At 36.9% G+C, this 22,131-nt stretch overlaps 1 protein-coding gene across 2 annotated transcripts; it reads right to left on the bottom strand.

Annotated features, from left to right (window-relative positions):
• Positions 1-9,604: 9,604 nt before the first annotated feature.
• LOC118924814 (C-type lectin domain family 6 member A) lies at positions 9,605-21,614 on the bottom strand. 2 transcript variants are annotated; one of them, XM_036909941.2, is made up of 6 exons: positions 21,423-21,613; positions 20,816-20,908; positions 19,235-19,336; positions 14,736-14,887; positions 10,919-11,034; positions 9,605-9,815 (listed from the first exon to the last, which is right to left on the bottom strand). In XM_036909941.2, the coding sequence occupies exons 1-6, from the start codon at positions 21,451-21,453 to the stop codon at positions 9,671-9,673; spliced, it is 639 nt and encodes a 212-aa protein (XP_036765836.1). In that variant the 5' UTR covers positions 21,454-21,613; the 3' UTR covers positions 9,605-9,670. The 2 variants fall into 2 exon arrangements, with proteins under 2 accessions (XP_036765836.1, XP_036765837.1); XM_036909942.2 differs by lacking the exon at positions 19,235-19,336 and having other exon boundaries at positions 21,423-21,614.
• Positions 21,615-22,131: the final 517 nt, after the last annotated feature.

The raw sequence follows: 22,131 nt of genomic DNA on the forward strand, positions 1-22,131 counted from the left end.
GCCTCTAGCCAGACTTATTAAGAGGAAAAGAGAGTCAACACAAATCAACAGTATCAGAAATGAGAAAGGAAAAATCACAACAGATCCCGCAGAAATACAAAGAATTATTAGAGACTACTATGAAAACCTATATGCTAACAAGCTGGGAAACCTAGGAGAAATGGACAACTTCCTAGAAAAATACAACCTTCCAAGACTGACCCAAAAAGAAACAGAAAATCTAAACAGACCAATTACCAGCAACGAAATTGAAGCGGTAATCAAAAAACTACCAAAGAACAAAACCCCCGGGCCAGATGGATTTACCTCGGAATTTTATCAGACATACAGGGAAGACATAATACCCATTCTCCTTAAAGTTTTCCAAGAAATAGAAGAGGAGGGGATACTCCCAAACTCATTCTATGAAGCTAACATCACCCTAATACCAAAACCAGGCAAAGACACCACCAAAAAAGAAAACTATAGACCAATATCCCTGATGAACGTAGACGCAAAAATACTCAACAAAATTTTAGCAAACCGAATTCAAAAATACATCAAAACCATCGTACACCATGACCAAGTGGGATTCATCCCAGGGATGCAAGGATGGCACAACATTCGAAAGTCCATCAATATCATCCACCACATCAACAAAAAGAAAGACAAAAACCACATGATCATCTCCATAGATGCTGAAAAAGCATTTGACAAAGTTCAACATCCATTCATGATAAAAACTCTCAGCAAAATGGGAATAGAGGGCAAGTACCTCAACATAATAAAGGCCATCTATGAAAAACCCACAGCCAACATTATATTGAATAGCGAGAAGCTGAAAGCATTTCCGCTGAGATCGGGAACTAGACAGGGATGCCCACTCTCCCCACTGTTATTTAACATTGTACTAGAGGTCCTAGCCACGGCAATCAGACAAAACAAAAAAATACAAGGAATCCAGATTGGCAAAGAAGAAGTCAAACTGTCACTATTTGCAGATGACATGATACTGTACATAAAAAACCCTAAAGACTCCACCCCAGAACTACTAGAACTGATATCGGAATACAGCAAAGTTGCAGGATACAAAATCAACACACAGAAATCTGTGGCTTTCCTATATACCAACAATGAACCAACAGAAAGAGAAATCAGGAAAACAACTCCATTCACAATTGCATCAAAAAAAATAAAATACCTAGGAATAAACCTAACCAAAGAAGTGAAAGACTTATATTCTGAAAACTACAAGTCACTCTTAAAAGAAATTAAAGGGGACACTAACAGATGGAAACGCATCCCATGCTCATGGCTAGGAAGAATTAATATCGTCAAAATGGCCATCCTGCCCAAAGCAATATACAGATTTGATGCAATCCCTATGAAACTACCAGCAACATTCTTCAATGAACTGGATCAAATAATTCAAAAATTCATATGGAACCACCAAAGACCCCGAATAGCCAAAGCAATCCTGAGAAAGAAGAATAAAGTAGGGGGGATCTCACTCCCCAACTTCAAGCTCTATTATAAAGCCATAGTAATCAAGACAATTTGGTACTGGCACAAGAACAGAGCCACAGACCAATGGAACAGACTAGAGAATCCAGACATTAACTCAGACATATATGGTCAATTAATATTTGATAAAGGAGCCATGGACATACAATGGCGAAATGACAGTCTCTTCAACAGATGGTGCTGGCAAAACTGGACAGCTACATGTAGGAGAATGAAACTGGACCATCGTCTAACCCCATATACAAAAGTAAACTCAAAATGGATCAAAGACCTGAATGTAAGTCATGAAACCATTAAACTCTTGGAAGAAAACATAGGCACAAACCTCTTAGACATAAACATGAGTGACCTCTTCTTGAACATATCTCCCCGGGCAAGGAAAACAACAGCAAAAATGAACAAGTGGGACTATATTAAGCTGAAAAGCTTCTGTACAGCAAAAGACACCATCAATAGAACAAAAAGAAACCCTACAGTATGGGAGAATATCTTTGAAAATGACACATCCGATAAAGGCTTGACGTCCAGAATATATAAAGAGCTCACACGCCTCAACAAACAAAAAACAAATAACCCAATTAAAAAATGGGCAAAGGAACTGAACAGACGGTTCTCCAAAAAAGAAATACAGATGGCCAACAGACACATGAAAAGATGCTCCACATCGCTAATTATCAGAGAAATGCAAATTAAAACTACAATGAGGTATCACCTCACACCAGTAAGGATGGCTGCCATCCAAAAGACAAACAACAACAAATGTTGGCGAGGCTGTGGAGAAAGGGGAACCCTCCTACACTGCTGGTGGGAATGTAAACTTGTTCAACCATTGTGGAAAGCAGTATGGAGGTACATCAAAATGCTCAAAACAGACTTACCATTTGACCCAGGAATTGCACTCCTAGGAATTTACCCTAAGAATGCAGCAATCAAGTATGAGAAAGATCAGTGCACCCCTATGTTTATCGCAGCACTATTTACAATAGCCAAGAATTGGAAGCAACCTAAATGTCCATCGATAGATGAATGGATAAAGAAGATGTGGTACATATACACAATGGAATACTACTCAGCCATAAGAAAAGGGCAAATCCAACCATTTGCAGCAACATGGATGGAGCTGGAGGGTATTTTGCTCAGTGAAACAAGCCAAGCAGAGAAAGAGAAATACCAAATGATTTCACTCATCTGTGGAATATAAGAACAAAGGAAAAACTGAAGGAACAAAACAGCAGCAGAATCACAGAACTCAAGAATGGACTAACAGGTACCAAAGGGAAAGGGACTGGGGAGGATGGGTGGGTAGGGAGGGATAAGGGGGGGAGAAGTAGGGGGGTATTAAGATTAGCATCCATAGCGGGGTGGGAGAAAGGGGAGGGCTGTACAACACAGAGAAGACAAGTAGTGATTCTACAACAGGTTGCTACGCTGATGGACAGTGACTGTAAAGGAGTATATAGGGGGGACCTGGTATAGGGGAGAGCCTAGTAAACAAAGTATTCGTAAGTATTCGTCATGTAAGTGTAGATTAATGATTAAAAAAAAAAATGCAGTTCCTATGTGGTGACCTCTAATGAATTCTACACAATAATATAAAGGACATATAAAAGTGTAGGCAAAGGGTCTGTTTGTGTTTATACAGAGGATCAAAGCCTAATTTGGCTACCCCGAAAATGAACTAAGAAACGATATGAAAGAGAACTTCCAACATCAGCACTCTCGGGAAGACTCATGCCAGAAGATGATCATCAAAAAACCCCAACAAAGATCCACGCACTGCTACAGCTGTAGATGCACTCATCCCACCAGCTCCTGGACTTGCCATGGGAATGAAGGAGATATCTAAGCTGGCCTGTGCATACAGTAAAACAACAAATTTGACTGGATCTATACTGTTGGAACTCAACCAAGAATTAGGAGAAGTGCAAATTGTAGCGCTCCAAAATCTTACAACTACAGACTATTTACTGTTAAAAGAACATATGGGATGTGAACAGTGCCCAGGAATGGGTTGTTTTAATTTGTCTGATTTTTCTCAAACTATTCAAATTCAGTTAGATAATAACCATCATATCATTGATAAGTTTTCACAAATGCCTAGGGTGCCTAACTGGTTTTCTTGGTTTCACTGGAGATGGCTGGTAATTACAGGTATGCTTTGGTTATGTAACTATACTCCTATTATGTTAATGTGTGTGCGCAATTTAAGTAGTAGCTTAAAATCTATACATGCTGAAGTTACTCTACAAGAAGATATGTCAAAGAAATAATCAATCTTCCCATGTTTTCTCCCGCCTGCTACTTCTATAGCTTTTCTTCTTCCTTCCTAATTACAACGAATTCTTAAATAGAATTCGTGCCTCATATCAAATTTACCGAGTATCATAACTCCTCCAAGTGGTAAAGATACCTCAAGACAAATGCTGGGCATAGAAGCCACAGGGCATAAATATGCAAAGAAATAAAAAGCTAACCATTTCAAACAATAAGGCTTCTCTCTCACTTACCAACTTAACATTTCCCTGTGTGGCCCCGGAAGATGACTGGTTAGCCAGAGACGGGTAAGATTCCTCAAGGGAGGAACAACCTAAGACAGGCACAGTCGCTGGGGGGTCATCAGGTGAGAAATTGGGGATCAACAGAGGTGAGGCTTAGAACCTCACCCCCCCTGTTCTGAGAGAAATCTTCTGCATATGTGGATGTTTTATTGCCCTTGTCTAGCTTGGATTAACACATAGTCTACAGGCACACACCTGATCATCTACATTTGCTCTCTTACAACACTAAACTATGTTTTCTACCTTTATGTTGTATCTACCTACCACTTCAGCATCCTATTAAAAATAATAAAGAGAGAAATGTGGTATCCACATATAAATCAAGTATAAAAATCAAATGTGTATTCATATTTGAACTGACTGTTTATAGTTCATAATGCATGAGCAAAACCAAAAGTTTCTGTGATGACTGCCCTTGTAGTGTTCACCATGTAACTTATTCACTATGTAAGAATTTGTTCTCCATGTAAGAACTTGTTCGTTATGCTTCAGAAGATTGGAGACTGACGAAAATTAGGCTTGGGGTGGATTAATGATTGTGCATTGAGCATTGACTCCCCTATACAGAATTTTATTGTTGTTAACAACCATTTGATCAATAAAAATGAGAGATGCCCTAACAACAACAACCAAGAAAAAGTACACACTTCCAATTGTAAAATAAATAAGCAACCGGGATGTAATGTATAGCATAAGGAATATAGTCAAAATATTGTAACAACTTGGTATGGTGATAGCTGGTACTTAGAATTATCATGTATATAAATGTTGAATCACTGTGTTGTAGACCTGAAACTAATGTAATGTAATACTGTGTGTCAACTACCCTTCAATAAAAAATAAAAAAAATAAAAAAAAAAAATAAATATGTAATAAGACACATATTTGGTCTTTGTCCTTCATTCCTGATTCAAACTACCCAAATGCTTGTAATTTCCTAAGTGATTAGAGCAACAGGAGCATTTTTTATTATACTATTAAATTTGTGCTCTTGGTTCCTGAAATAGCTTCATAGCATAAAGGTGAATGGGTGTCTTTTATTATTCATAACAAACCCCTTTCAACCACCTGAGTTTATGTTAGTGAGATGATCTTTGGAAAACCCCAAGATAACCTAAGGAGGGAGGCTGGTTGCCTGGGGAACCGACCATGTGATTAGAAGGTTTGAACCTTCAGCCCCTCTCCATCACCTCCAGGGAAGACAGAGGTGCTGGAGGCCCCAATGGCCAATGACTTAATCAATCATGCCTACATAATAAATATTCCATAAAAACACAAAAGGACAGGATTTGGAGAGCTTCTGCGTGGGTGAACAGGAACACATCCATATGCCAGAAGGGTGGTGAATCACAGACTTCATGAGGACAGAAACTTCTGTGTTCAGGAGCCTCTGGATGTCACCCCATGTGTCTCTTCATCTGGTTGTCCATTCATCTCCTTTAATATCCTTAGTAATAAATGAGTAATCTAGTAAGTAAATTGTTTCCCCAAGTTGTGTGAGCTCCTCTTGAAAATTAATCGAACAAACATTAATTAATTAGAAATTAATATGATATAGATGGTTTTCTAGAAGATAAAAATTAGTGAAATTGCTTAGAAGAGTTAGAAACCCTAAGCCTTAAAATTATAGGAAAAATGTGATCAAATAAATAGTCTTAAATAGGAAGCAAGTCCAGAGAACTTTACAGGTAAATAACCAAACTTCTGAGGAACATGTACCTATATGTTATTATCTGAATATTTGTGTCCACCCAGTATTCAACTGTTGAAGCACTGATGTGCAAAAATGATGGTATTAGGAGGTGTTTAGGTTGTAAGAGTGGAGCCCTTGTGAATGGGATCCATAAGAAGCTCTAGAGAGACCCCTAGAATCCCTTTCTGCTGTGTGAGGACACAATGAAAAGGGGCTTGCTGTGAACTAGGGACAGGGCCTTGATGTTCACCAAAACATCATCATGCTGATGCTTTGATTTGGACTTCCCAGCCTCCAAAACTGTGAGAAATAAATTGCTATTGTTTTATAAGTTACCCAGTCTGTGGTATTTTTTTATAGCTACCTGCTTTGCCTGAGGGTTTCAGCCCTGGACAAGTTCACCATGGATTCAATGAGACCAAGAAATAACAACAGAACATTCTTGGGGTAAAAACGTTTATACCGGCTTTATTCTCCCAGTGGTAGGTTGAGCACTAGAATCATGTTTGCATCCAGCAGTCTGCAGGTCTGTAATCCACCTCCATCTCTGCTTCTGCCCAAAGCGCTGGGCAGAGCTCTTTATATAGTGACTCAGTCAATAATAGCTCATTGCCTGCGGGTGTGGAAGCAGTAGCCTAGCAGCAGGCCAGTTACATCATCAAGTAGTTTAGGGTCAGGTGAGGATCCTGGCCATAGGAACTTCCATTTTCCCCACACTACCCAAACAAAGACACTACATTACAGGTAAGTTTAACCAAACTGTTCAGAAACTAGAAAAGGAAGAAAAGCATTCTCACTCATTCCACAAAGTCATTGTAAACTGATTCCAAACTATTTGAGTATTTAAAAAAAGAAGACATCGGTCATCTCACTTATGGATACAGGTGCTTAAATCAAATCTTACAATGTATTTAAAGAATGCCACATCACAACTGTGCCAGATCTAGTCAATCAGCACCCAGCACCCATTATCACCTCTTTCATTGTGCCTACCAGGGCTTCAAAGGCTGAAAAGCTATGAACTACATTTTCCAGATTCCCCTCCAACTGTTTTCTTCAAGAAAATTTGTAGCTGTCAATTAACTGCCAAATGTAATACTTGGAAGCGAAGATGAAGCAAGGGTTAATTTCCTGCTGACGTGTCTTGCCAATAGGTTTCAGCCCTTGGCAAGTTCATTATGGATTCAATGAGACCAAAGAAATGACAGTAGAACGTTCTAGGGGTGAAAGAGTTCATATCCAACTTCAATCCCACCATGGCAGAACCCCGTCCACTAGAACCCTGTCCACTCAGAGCGAGCCTGCTTACAGCAAGCCAGTCTCTGCCACTGGGCCTCTCTGCCCCCGCAGCCATCTCAGTCTCTGCCCTCAGGGCTGCCACCACTCCAGCCCCTGCTCTGCTATCCTGCAGCCTTGCTGTGGCACCGTGTCACCAAGAGCACTGGGCGGAGCTCTTTATATAGAGTCAATAACAATGCATTGCCCACATGTGTGTAGTGAGCTAGCCAACCAGTACCAGGCGAGAATCCTGGCCTCAGGAACCTTCGCTTATCCACATGGTGTTTCTGCTGATAATCAAGGTCATAAATTGTGAATTTCCAGATGCAATTGTTGTGGCTACCCTCAGGAGTCTAGTGTCTAGCTACCAGACTCTTGTGGGTGGAGGTACAATTGTGGTCATGGTGGCAGGGAGGCAACAACTTCTGGATTTGGGGATCACTGTCACTGCAATGTGACCTTGACCTCAAAGGCTCAGTCATAGAACCCCCAACTTTCATTATTCTAGTCTCCAAATTAATTATTTTTCATATTCAGAGTTTGGGTGCACAAAAATATTTTAATCATAATTTAAGATTGTCTTGCCACTGGGTTTCAGCTCCAGGCAAGTTTGCTATGGATTCAATGTGACCAAAGAAAATGACAGCAAAACGTTCTTTGGGGTGAAAGGGTTTATTACCCGGCTTGTTCTCCCAGCAGTAGGTCAAGAATTAGCGTCTCTGCCTCTGCCCAGAGCACTGGGCTGAGCTCTCTATATAGCACAATAATAGTTTATTGCCTAAAGGTGTGGAAGTGGTAGCCTAGCAACAGGCCACTTACATCATCAGATGGTTTAAGTTCAGTGAGGATCCTGGCCATAGGAACCCCAACTTCCCCACAAAGATACACTATCCTCTTCATATTTCATTGTGTTTAATGTTTATTTTATATGAACATCACTACCCAATACAAAATCTAGAACTTTATCACATGCCTATGTTTTCTGTGTTCCGACCCTACCCTCTGTCTATGATTCAAATAAAATCATTATATTGAGCTTTCGGTATATCAAATCGTTGATTTGTTTTCACTTTTACCTTATGTGTGCCAAAATAATATAAGATTCTATGCAGAAGACCTCCAGTTAAAGTTATCCCCACAGAACAGCTCTTCATTTTAATGCCCACCACTTCATAGACCTTAGCTCTCTCTCAATAAGGCATTTATTAGATGATATTTATAAAGGAAAAATATAAATTTGTATACTTTCCAAGGAGGTAATAACAAAATAAATCTAAATCAGCAGTATATAAGAGATATCATTTATCTATATCTCCTCTAACTCTTGGCATTGTGTCTCTTAATTTTTTGCCACTAAAATGGGTATGTAGTGATATAATATTGTGGTCTTGACTTGCACTTCTCAGATTATGAGTGGAACAGAGCATCTCTACACAAACATTTATTAGATTATGTATTTCCTCTTCCATGAAATGCTTTTCAAATATTTCACTTCTTTTTTGTTTCCTAATTGATTTATCACACTTGCTTTTATGTTCTTGGCATTAATACTATGTTATTTATAAGTATTTAAAACATCTTCTCCCAGTTTAGCATTTATAATTTTTCTTTATAGTATTTTATGTCATTTTCATAATTTTAGCGTAGAAGAATTTTTATTGTTTTCCTTCTTGGTACACATATTTTGTAGCTTTTTAAAGAAATCCTGCCATGGTAACCAGCCTCCAAGATGACCCTCATTGATTTTCACCTTTTGGTATTCATGAACCTTCGGGTAGCCCCTTCTTTATTATGTCAGGTTTGGTCTGTGTGACCAGTGGAATGCACCAAAAGATGTCAGGGTTGATTCTGAGGCTAGATAATAAAAGACACTCCTGTTGTCACTTGTTCTCTATCTGTTATAATAATTGTTAATATCGGCATTAATAGCAACTGCTAACAAAACTTCCCTAAATTTTCTCCAACTAATCTGATTCTGCCCTCACCTGACATTGTGCTTGTAAGGTGTCTGATCAGTCCATTGCCAATTGCCATTCCCTTGTAGATCTGAGAGTCCCAGAAAATAAGATAATGATTCATTCAGTTGCTGGACTCAGTCTTGGATTGCATGCCCTGATGGAAACCAGCTACCATATTGTGAGGATATGCAAGTAACTATGGATAGTTCCCTGTGGTGAGGAACTAAGGCTTTCTACCAATAGCCAATACCAATTTGTGCCCACGTGAGTGGGTCATCTAGAAAGAAGATCCTTCAGCTCTTGCCAGGCCTTCAGATGATTGCAGTTCCAGTCAATACCCTGACCAAAAGGAATTCTCAGTGGCATTTTGAGAAAGGAAGGTCATGATTTTCAAAAGTTACTACCTTGTAAGTCTTCTAATAAACAAAATAGTACAATCCCTGGCACAAAGAATGTTTGTGAAAGGGTGAATGAAGAAAGGAAAGAATGAATAGCAAAGGAAGGAAGAGCTCATCCTGTCATTAATGGAAAAGAAGGACTAGAAGAGAGATGCTTGAAGAGAAAAAAGCATCTGAATATTCCTGGGAACCTCTATGATAAGGATTATAGATAAATTACAAGAGGAAATACCATTTTATGATAGGTCTCAATTTTAAAGGTGTGAATGAATAAGTTTCCACTTATAGGTAAACCTTCTTCATCTCACAGATCGAATTCCTATTAGTATCACAAAAAACATCATTCCAGCCCCATCCTCTACTACTCCAGAAAACGATTGAAGCACATTCTTCTGCAGAAAAATTGGGTTCATGTTGGTGCCATAATCTAAAGTGAAACAAAGGGTAAAAACACTTCTTTAATGAATGCACAGTGATTGGTTAGAAAATATGTATGGTTACAGTTGAACAGAATGAGGGTTCATAGTGGGAAAACACCCTAACAATTGCTGTCCTCATACTGCCCTCTTCAAAAGCCTCAAGTGTGGACATACACTTTTATTCCTGTTCCTCTAACATTCTCCTGGCAAAATTTTTATGAAATAGAGTAATTTTAGACCTTTCCCCTAGAATCTGACCCTCACTTCCTCATATATATATGGCCTTTATCCTGACCTGGGTTATTAAACAATTACTTTCCTAGTGGCATGTAGTAAAGAAGCTGCTTTCTTTATTTGTGTACTCTTACCACCTTCCTAGGTTTTTCTATTCACATGGAGCTATCCTAAACAAGGGTCAGAAGACTGAGTGGGAACATGAATAGTTACCTTGCCTCCAGGGAATATAATCTGTAGTAAAAGCAGGGGGGAAAGGACATTATTTTTAGAATTAAGAGACCAGGCTTTGTTGCTGATGCACTTTGATCTTAAAAACATGATTTAATCTCCTAGGTATTAGATTCTTCATCTATACAAATAGGAATCATAAGGTCACCAAATAGCTCACAAGGTAGTGTAAGAATCAGATGAGATAATGTATACTTAAATTCTGGAGTTTTAAGTCACAAATAAGTTGTATTACATAACTGTCTTAGAGAATTGAACATAGTCTGACTCAGATAATTCAAATCTTATTAATTGGAGAAAAATTTAATCAAAGTGTCTACATGTATTTAGAGGCAGCAAAGTGTAATGGTTAAGAGCACTAGAACACTACCACCTTTGGAGTTGGATAGATATCAAGTCAAGATCAAGTTGAGACCCAGTTTCTCATCTTACTACTTTATTGACCTCAGGGAAGTTATTCAATTTTTTATCAGTAAAATGAGTTCTGAAAAATAAGTTTTCATGAAGTTTAAATGAGATAAGCATGTACCCAGTAAGTGCTCAATATTGTTAGAATCTGTTATAATAATTCTTAATATTGGCATTAATAACAACTGCTAACAAAACTTCCCTAAATTTTCTCCAACTAATCTGATTCTGTACTCACCTGACATTGTCCTTGTAAGGTGTCTGATCAATCCATTGCCAATTGCCATTCCCTTGTAGATCTGAGAGTCCCAGAAAATAAGATAATGATTCATTCAGTTGCTGGACAATGAAATTCTGCATAAATAAAAAGGAGTCATAGACTGAAATTTCCAGATTGAACTAAGTAAAAGTTCCTTACAGCTCTAAAGAGAAAAGAAAATGCAAGATGTGAGGAACAGTCACATGACAGCCTACTGGCCAGAGAACAGGCTAAAAATACCAACATCATCACAAGAGGGAAAGATTCCTAACCCAAGGATTCCATTTCAGACAGAATTTATTCTATTATTTTCATTACCAAGAGACAGAGTTCTTTTTCTCTTTTTTTTAATTAAAGTATCATTGATATACAATCTTATGAAGGTTTCACATGAACAACATTGTGGTTTCAACATTCACCCATATTATCAAGTACTCACCCCTCACCGCTACTGTGGTCACTGTCTATCAGCGTAGTAAGATGCTACAGAGTCATTACTGAGACAGTTCTTTTTAAATGTACTTGTCAGTTTTTGCACTTTCAATTTTTTTAATTTTATAAGTTCAAGTGTGTTGTATCTTTCATTTTTAGATTTTAAAAACTTTATATTTTTATTTTAATCTTACAAATGATCATTTTGAACTGACTTTTCTGTAAGAATGTAAAGCACAAAAATTTGCAATCAGATCCACATAAATCCTCGAGTTATTCTGTGTAGTCTTCATTAATGCAAACCTTTGTGAATATTTCATTCTTACTGCAGATCTTGAATCTGTTGGACTATAATGAAGCTTTAAGTTTTTGTATAATGCATTTGTTATAAACTATAATGCTTTGATTAAAAGGAAAGCTGAGTAATACAAAAATATGAGAGAAACTGAGGAGCAGGCAATGTGTTGAGGCTTGGTATATACTATTTGCTTGGTAGTTTTCTGTCATCATTTTCAAAGAACGCAGAGCACAGGAGGCACAGTAATCATCTACCTTATTAATCTCCCTAATTTAAAAATCTGTTGTTCATAAAACTGAACCAATTATCACAAACTACCACTTGCATAATTACCACAAGTCTATTACAAAACATTTCATTAGTGGTATCAACAAATATAGGAGGATGGAAATGTATTAAAAATGGGTGTTGTTAAGCTTGTCAACTCCTTAGATATCATAGATCATGCTACCACTTCAACTTTTTAACTAGATGTTTAGTGTCTCAAAGTAAAATATTGATCAATGAAGGCACACATATGTTTCATCTTACTTTTGATTAGCAGAGAAATTGCACTGGGGTTATCAAAATACAAATTTGTTTTCCTACTGTCCTAAATAGTACTTCCTAGAAATGAGTTAAGTTACTTGTACAAGTTATACATAAAAGAGCACTTACTACATTTTAACTGTAGTGATTAGTTTCTTTAAAAATTTGTTGGCTTCACATTTGGCAAATTCAACATCCATTCATGATAAAAATATCAACACAGTGGGTAGAGGGATCATACCTCAACATAATAAAGGCCATATACAGCAAACCCACAGCTAACATCATACTAAATAGCAAAAAGCTAAAAGCTGTACCTCTAAGATCAGGAACAAGACAAGGATATCCACTGTACAACTCTTTTTCAACATAGTGCTGGAGGTCCTAGCCACAGCAATCAGACAAGAAAAAGAAATCAAAGGCATCCAAATTGGTAAGGAAGAAGTAGAATGTCATTATTTGCTTAAAAGCACCAAACCAACAAAAAAAACTATTAGAACTAATAAGTTAATTCAGTAAATGATATAAAATCAATATACAGAAACCTCTTGCATGTCTTTATACTAACAATGAACTAGCGGAAGGAGAAATTAAGAAAACAATCCCATTTACAATTGCACCAAAAAGAATAAAATACCTAGGAATAAATTAAACCAAGAAGGTGAGAGACCTATACTTTGAAAACCATAAGATACTGATGAAAGAATTTGATTGTGACATAAATAAATGGAAAGATATATTATGTTCATGGGTTGGAAGAATTTATATTGTTAAAATTTCCATACTACCCAACGCAATCTACAGATTCATTGCAATCCCTGTCCAATCACTTTCTCACAGAACTAAAACAAATAAACATAAAATTTGTATGGAACCACTAAAGACTCTGAATGGCCAAAGAATCCTGAGAAAAAAGAACAAAGCTGGAGGTATCATATGCCCTGATTTCAAACTATACTACAAAGCTACAGTAATCAAAACAATATGATACCAGCCTAAAAAAAGACACTAATCAATGGAACAGAATAGAGAACTCAGAAATAAACCCATGCTTATATAGTCAGTTAACATGTGACAAAGGAGGCAAGACTATATCATGGGGAAAAGACAGTCTCTTTAAGAAAGGGTATTGGGGAAACTGAACAGCCACATGCAAGAGAATGGAACTGAATCATACCATAAGCAAAAATAAACTTGAATTGGATTTAAGACCTAAATGTAAGACCTAAACCATAAAGCCACTAAAAGAAAACATATGCAGTTAACTCTCAGACACTAGCCTTAGCAATTTTTTTCTGGATATGTCTTCCCAGATAAGGGAAACCAAAGCTAAATAAAAAAGTAGGACTATGTGTACAGCGAAGAACACCATCAACCAAACAAAAAGGTAACAAATCTACTGAATGGGAGAGTGCATCCACAAATTATATTTGATAAGGGGCTATTATCTAAAGTATATAAATAACTCAAACAATTCAACACCAAAAAAATCCAATTTAAAAATGTGCAAAATGCCTGAATAGACATTTTTCCAAAGAAGACACAGAGATGGCCAACACACATGAAAAGATGCTCCACATCACTAATCATCAGGAAAATGCAATTCAAAACCACAATAAGATATCACCTCACACGTGTCAGAATAGTTATTATCCAAAAGATAAGAAATAACAAATGTTGGCAAAGACATGAAATAAAAGGAACCCTCATGTGCTGTTGGTAGAAATGTAAACTGGTGCAGCCACTATGGAAAACCATATGGAGGCTCCTCAAAATATTAAAAACATAAATACCATACAAACCAGTATTTCCACTTTTGTGTATTTACTCCAAGAAAAGAAAAACACTAGTTTGAAAAGATATATGCACCCTTATGTTTATCACAGCATTATTTACAATAGCCAAGATATGGAACAACTTAAGTGTCCATCAGTAGATGAATGGATGAAGATGTGGTACATATACACAATGGAATATCAACTATAAAAAAGAATGAAATATTGTCATTTGCAACAACATAGATGTATCTAGAGGGTATTAAGCTAAGTGAAGTCAGACAGAGAAAGACAAATAATGTGGTTTCATTTATATGTGGAATCTAAGAAGCAAAATGAACAAACTAACAAATAAAGCAGAAATAGACTCAAACACAGAGAACAGACTGGTGTTTGCCATAGAGGAGGGAGGTGAGGGGCTGGGCAAAATAGATGAAGGGGATAAAGAGGTACAAACTTCTCATTATAAAATAAATTAGTTATGGGGATGAAAGCACAGTATAAGGAATACAGTCAATGATATGTAATATCTTTGATGACAGATGGCAACTACTCTTATCATGCTGAGCATTTTGCAGTGTATATAATTGTCGAATCCCTATGTTGAAACCAATATAATATTTTATGTCAACTATACTTTGATTGCTCAAGAAGACAGTTATCTGGGAACTATAAAAACAAAAAGCAGTTAAGATGGCAAATTTTGCAGGTTGTTTTCCATAATACTAAAATTTGTACTGAAAAATAAAGAAACCAAAAATACCTGCTCTGCTTCCGAGTTGATCACCACCAAATGAGCACCCATTGCAACACAGTTCTGCTCACTCTGAGCCCAAAAATTCCTTTCAGTAGAAATGAGGTAGCAGCTGGAACCAAATGACTTCCAAGTACTTGGGCAACATTCCCAGTTTTTTTCTGTGTCGTATGAAAGAGAAGGGTGGGTGCAACACGAGACAAATAAGATTAAAGAGGTATGTTGTGTGCACATCAAATGCTAAGGATCTACAGCTGCTTTCCAGAGACAGTTTCTTCATGTATTTATTGTTTCCCTCAATCACATAATTTGGAGCAATAGAATTGCTTTTAAATAAACATTTTTAACACTAAGCCCTCAATATTTGCTAAGGTTTACCTCCAGAACTGGTCTAGATTTTTTGCGAAAAAGCTACTACCAATCATTTTTTCTGCTCTTCATATCTCTTTTACATTAGAAGCACCATGTTCTCTCAGCATTTGAAATGACTAACAGGTGAATCTGGAACTCCAGTTTTGCTTAATAATCTCAGCAAGCCACAGATCCTCAGGTTTTTTAAATGGAAATGATACTTGTTCACAGGGTGGTCATGAAAATTAGAATTATGCCTCATTAGAATTCTGGCTTTATAATTTATTTTATGTATACCCATGAACAAATTACATAACCTTAAGCCTCAGTTATTTCATCTTTAAAGTGGATAAAATAATATTACCAACCTCAACAGGAGACTTAATCATGTATTATGTGTAAAGCACTTTAAAAATCCTTTAATGTGGAATAATTGCTCATAAATGTTACCTATGACTAGTACTAATTTTTGCACAGTATCAAGCACTTGAGAGTTTAAACAATATCAGTTTTCTCTCCTTTCCACTTAGAAGCACCAGTTTGCCACTGTCCTAGGATTTAAAAAAATCTCTAGCTACCATATATAAATCTACTGGCTTATTTTGATTTTATATATATATGCCATACAATCCAGTAATTCCACTTTTGAGCATTTACTCTAAGAAAAGAAAAACACTAATTTGAAAAGATATATGCACCCCTATGTTTATCACAGCATTCTTTACAATCACCAAGAAATGGAAGCCACTTGAGTGACCATCAACAGATGAATGGATGAAGATGTGGTATATATACACAATGGAATTTTAGCACATGTATATGTTGTGGATAAAGTGAAGGATCCTATAGCCAGGATTCTCACCTGGCCCTGGCTGGCTAGCTCACTACACATGTGTGGGCAATACGTTGCCATTAACTCTAGAAGGACCTCTGCTCAGTGTTCTGTACAACACGGTGGCACGCTGTAATATTGCAGGAGAGCAGAGATGAGACTAGAGTGGTGGCAGCGCCGAGGACAGAGACTGAGACAGCTGCGGGGGCAGAGAGGCTCAGAGGCCGAGACTGGCTTTGCTGCCTGCAGACTCGCCCTGAGTGGACGGGATTTTAGTGACTGACCTGCCACCATGGGAATGAAGTTGGGTATGACCCTTTCACCCCAAGAACGTTTTACTGTCATTTCTCTGGTCACATTGAACCCATAGTGAACTTGTCCAGGGCTGAAACCCAACAGCAAGACAAATGTATACCTAAATAAGGTATTAAGTTGTTAAGGTTTGCTGGGTTTTGAATGTTTTTAAAGCCATTGTAATATATGTGGTCTTTGTGGGCTTAATTTTTCATTCCACATTGCTAAGATTCATCTATGTTTTTATATGTTGGACTATTTTATGCATTCTTTAGAAAGAATGTTATTGTATCATTACACATTATGTGATGAGAAACAATCTACAGGCTTATTTTCCCTTTTATATTATAAAGTGAATAAAATATATAGATCATCTCTATATTGTTTTAATATCGGCCATTTTTAGAAATCTATCTTAATTATGCATTCTGTTCATTATTAAAGACTTTTTCACAGCACTCCTCAAAGCCTGTGTTAACATATTCTTTTAATTTAAAAAGTCAAATTTGGCTGACTGTTTTGATGGTGGGGGTTGTTTGCCAATTAAATAATATGTGGCAAATCTTTTTCAATATGTTGAATATACTAAGTCTCCAACTCCAAGGTGGACAAAACTATTGAATGTTGTAATGGACAGAAGTATTTGTCAAAAAAGTATACTGATATTAATAATATCCTATTTTTCCAATTGTGAGAATAATGGATTGCTCGTGGTGTTTTATAAGTATTTTTAGAAAGGTGTAATTAATAGTCACTTGATAAGACTTACTATAACCTTTTTTGGTGTACTTCCAAAAATTGAAAAACTAATTGAGTACTGACTGATGAATAACAAACCTTTTACAAATTGTTCTATTTATTGTTCTTTACTTTCAACAACACTGAAAAATAATGTAATCAAATTCTCAGTTAATAGACCATTATAAATAATCTTTGGTAATAGAACATCATGTGATTTTTGGCAAATCACTCTGAAAAAGTTCAAAAAATTGGGTGATATTTTAACAAAATAATTTCTGTTTCTCTCCTCTACTTATTTAGATAAGTAAGACTTATCAGTTTGTGTCACTAATTGAAAAATGGGAGTAGAATTGTTGTTGAATTCTATCTCAGTCTACTAATACTATTCAGTAGTAAACACATCTGATTGCATTTTGTTAAAAGTCCCATTCAGCTCATTAAGAAATGTGTTTTCAATAGTTTCTCCTTATTATTAATAACTTTTCAAAATTTATAATAAATTTCTAATGTTTTGAATTTTGCATTCTGATGATAATTGTAATAAGTCAATCCAGAAGAGATTTTGTAATACTTAAAGCCTTACTGTCCACAAGAAATAAAAACATTAGATGTATACTTGTTTAAATATTGTGGCAAATGGGGGAAGTATAATGTAAATATTAGTTGAAAGGGAAAAGAATGATTAAAAAATCCTAGTATTATATAATACATAGTACATTTTTTACTGTATGATGGGAGTGAGGGTGACACTTTGTAATGGTATTTAGATACTAAATGATACATTTTAAAGAGATGTATTAGCCTTGCTTTTTAAATATTAACATTTACAATGTTACAGAAATTAAAGTCATTGCTTCTATAATGTGATGATATATCTTAGATATCTAATTAATTTGTATAAGGGGTTACATAGTTTTTCAAAATCCTTTTAGGGGTTAACAAGCAAAACAGCTTGAAGACCACAGGTCTAGGCAGAATATAGGCCTATTGAGGAGACTTGACTATTCATGCCTCTGAACATCTCAACTCTCTGTTTGGGACTAAGTGAGAAAGAAATTGGAGAAGGTACAATGTGGGCTACATTATTTTTTAACAAAATGAAAATATTGTGTTTAGACTTGCTTTTCCTCTTCATTATAATAATTTGAAAGGATATTGTTACAATTTGAGCACCTTTTTTTTGCCTACATGGTATTATATAAAATAATTTTATCACACAAGCTTATCATATGAATTAGCTATACTGTACAGCCTGGTTGATCATATTAGACCAGCTGTATTTAGGGAGTAAATTTGCAGTCTCGTACACCAGATAGTCGTGGAGTTTAATACCCATCTCTGTCTCTGTCATTACAGTGTCTTCTGAAAGCCCATTACCTGTTCCAGGAAGGCATTCTTTAAAACTCCAGTTGTTACAGGAGTGCCTCCAAAAGGTGAGAGGAAGACTATCCTGAAAGAATTCTGTTCTCCTCCCCAGAATCCACTACTCTATGAGCAAAGAACCCCAATGTGACCAAACCCACAGGGCAAGGAGAGTAGAGAAAATTATTCCTCACCATCGCTGTTACACTATATTCTTGCCAAATTCCAAACAAGGGAAAATTCCAGTATCTCATAGAAATACAAAGGAACTTATGCCTCGCTTTACCAGGTTTCTCCATAAATGTAGGGGAGTGAATTATTTAGTTCTTGAAATAACAAGAATCTGACATCTATTTGGATATCTTTTCTTGGAAGAAGTAAGGCCATAAAGACTGCTATAAATATGTACTCTGCCTGTCTTCACTAGACACAGTGTGAGGCAGCCCATGATTCTGAATACAGCTGCCCCACTGTCCGTATATGAACTTGCCAGGACTCTATTTTAGAGTGAGGGCAGGCTTCTCCTGAGCCACATTCCAAGATCTAAACTGATCAGTAAAAAAGCTGATACTTGGAATGGAGATGGGTATTACTGTTCGAGAACCCGAGCTATCAGCAAGAGGATTTTATCCACTAGATAAGGATGAGGATAATGGAAACAAGAGCTGCTCTGAATAATTTCCAGGGTTGGCTTGGGCAAATTATGAATGCTATGTTGGTAGCACTTATTGAGATCAAGAAATCTGGGGGAAGGATTGTTTTGAGAGCAAATCTAGAGCTTAATATGAACATGTGTATTTAGAAATATCTTAAAGATATCCAAGCAGAGACTTTATTATTATTTTTTAAATAGACTAAACCAATTATGAGCTCAGCCATGACCGCTTTCTGAGAAAAGAGAGTCTGGTTAAGCTTTGCAACACTTTACCTGTCACCCCTGTCCCTTCACTGAAGCAGGTTAGACTTGAATGAGATGTGTGTAGTTCGGACAGCCTCCTGCTACTTTTCCCATATGTAAAATGGTAAGTCGCTGTAAAGGAGAGGAAGAATTAGTATCCATCCATTCTTTTAGTGTAGACCCTTATCTTTTATAAATCTGGGTCAATCTGGCTTACCTCCAACTGCCACCACTCTCTTCTCTCTCTATGCAGCCTAATAAAGACCATGCCGAATTATTGCTTGTTTGTACTCATTTATCTTGCCTGTTTATATGCCTTCACACTCAGTTTTGGCTCTTTCCCCCATTGAAATTTAAGGTCTATATTCTAGGGGACAGATTCTGTTTTCCACATCAAGTAATCACAGACACCTAGAACACTGACAGTCACAAAGCATCAGTAGGTGTTTATTGACTCAGTGTCTATCTGCTTCTACTTAATTTTAATAATCTAGAAGCAAGTTTGCAGGTCATTTTGATTTTTTCTAAAATTTCAGACTGTGGATAGATACAGATAAATATATGGGGTAAATAACCACCAAGGGGAGCCTTTAAATATTTAGGCATTTTAAATGCATCAAATGAACATTAACTTTTCTATTCAAAGGTGTGGACACTGAGCCAGACCTGTTCCCTCAGTTTCTAACTTGATTCTACACTCCTCTTTCTTATCCTTCTACCAGCGGAAGCTCAGTACTGTCAATCATTCTGCCTTTCTCTTAGCCTATGTTTTGGGGTTCTGAATATCTGCTTTCTCTTGATTAATGAAATAACTATTCTTAAGCCCCCTTCTCTCTTGTACTTGACTATGAAAAGTGAAGCAGATTCTAACTTTGGTGATAATTACTTTTATTTTAATAAAGACCCTGAGATTGATTTACATCTCAGAAGGAATGTCAAACACAACTCATTCAACATAGGATATCAATTCCACTACCTCTGGACTGCTCCATAACTTTTAAATCAACTTAGAAACAAATAGAGAAGGAAATTATAGGCTGGAAAGCAAAAGGCCTTTCAGACTTCTCACAAAATGAACTTGATTTATTCATTTGGAGGCAAATGGAACAGGGAAAAAATCTTTTATTCCCTTACATCACCAATATTTCATTTGAAAACTTTTTCCTTTCATTTTGGGAAAGACTCACACATGAAAATCAAAGACCCTAACTAAATTATGATTACAAAAGCAATTACAATTACACTCTCAAAGGAGGGCTTTTGTGGCTAGAGAACATATGATCACTAATGAACCCAGCTGTGGGAGATGCATTCTCAGATGATGGTTACAACTAGCACACTCAGATGTGAGGTCATGCTTGGAAAAATGCTAACAAAACCAGGTGACGTGAATCTGGAAGCAGAGTCAGTTATCAAAAGATATAAAAGAGGAGAAAAGGGTCGCAGCGGAGGTGAGGAGGATATGGAGTATGAGGAGCAATCAAGGAAAGCATGTCATTGCAAGTAAGAGCCAACATATTAATGGGATAAAGGAGAACATGCTCTGGGGAATCTTGATAGAACATGAGACGGAAATGGATCAAGAGAAGTGGCACCTCCATAAAAACTTACCCACACAGCTCACAATAAAACAAGAACTGAGGAGTACTATAGAAATCACCAATCCAGACCAGAGCTTCACTTGCGAGCACCATCCTGAGTTCTCTGTCAGAGCAGCAAGACAAATGCAGTTACTGAGGGGCCAGAACGCAAGAGTTCCTAAGAGGCTTAGAGCAATGAGGAAGCCAGATGAAGACTCTCAGAGCAATTAAAAACCCAAAACAAGAGGGCTCAGAAACCCCCTCAGGGTGTGCAACGGGTGGTAGCTCTGAAGTCCTAAACCATCGGGACAAATCTGCTCCTCAGCCAACTGTAATTTCCATTTCCTTATTATTTCTTCTTATATATCCTGATCTATTCACCCATTGATTCCCCCGTTTTTCGAAACATCACTTCAGTCTCCCACTTCTCATACCACTGTGTTAGTATTTGGTTTCTTATTCTCTCAAGTGCCTCTGGCTCTGAGGAATTAGTCTTTCAATTTCCCATCACTCTACTGCAGCGCTCCAACCACCGTCCCCTCAATCTGTCCATTGCCTACCTCTTCTCCCAGAGGACTCTTACCATCTCACCACACACTTCCACCTTCCTCTCTGGACCTGAGGAAAGGAATGCTCACCTCTCCCTTGGTGCTGCCTTTCCTGCTCCATTATGTGAGCTCCCTGTGTGCAGAAGGTCCAAAGCCTCTTATATCTCTTTCTCTGAAGATATTACCTCATTCAAAGAGGACAGAAGTCAGAGACAAACTGCTAAACACTCCAATGAAGCTAAGAGACTTCCAGTGTGAAGTGTAGCTCGAAAGAAGAAGTCGTGGTTTGGACTAAAATTTCTACTGATTTAAAATATTGGGAAAAATAAAAGAAGAAGTTGAGAAACATGCCCAAAACTGTTCAATAGACCTTCAACAAGAATATTTAGATCATTTCTTCAGTGCCTGATAAAAAATTTCTCTCTCTGATCCCTATATATTCTGGCATGCCAAGTAGAAAATTTTTGCCCTAAAATAAATTTATTTGTAGTCTTAATTAATTGAAGTGCTCCCTAGCCAATCTTTACATTTGGATTTTATGTAAGGCTTAGTCTATGTGTTGAATATTGTTTAAAGAAGTGAGCAAAAGTCTGACTGAATAGATATGGCTTAGATAATAAAGATTAATATAGTAAATTACATAAAGACCCATGGACATTGTCGAGAAATATGATTGCAAAATGGAAGATTCTGTAATCTATCTGTACAAGGAATTAAGCATTCCTATTACATCAGGCCAATCTTGGACAGAAGTTAGTAATCTTTTATAATCTCCCTGATAAGGTAAGGAGGAGCTTGA

The sequence above is a fragment of the Manis pentadactyla genome, chromosome 14 (genome assembly GCF_030020395.1).
Source record: "Manis pentadactyla isolate mManPen7 chromosome 14, mManPen7.hap1, whole genome shotgun sequence".
Lineage (NCBI taxonomy): Eukaryota > Metazoa > Chordata > Mammalia > Pholidota > Manidae > Manis > Manis pentadactyla.

Bases quoted from the DNA above. Each gene is read 5' to 3' on its own strand.
- LOC118924814 (XM_036909941.2), bottom strand. From the start codon at position 21,453: ATGGAGCAGGAAAGGCAGCACCAAGGGAGAG. The intron at 19,337-20,815 runs GTAAGTTTTTAT...TCTCCTTTACAG, and splicing joins TTTTATTGTGAGCTGTGTGG to CGACTTACCATTTTACATAT. The intron at 11,035-14,735 runs GTATTTTTGGTT...TTATTTATGCAG, and splicing joins TCAACTCGGAAGCAGAGCAG to AATTTCATTGTCCAGCAACT.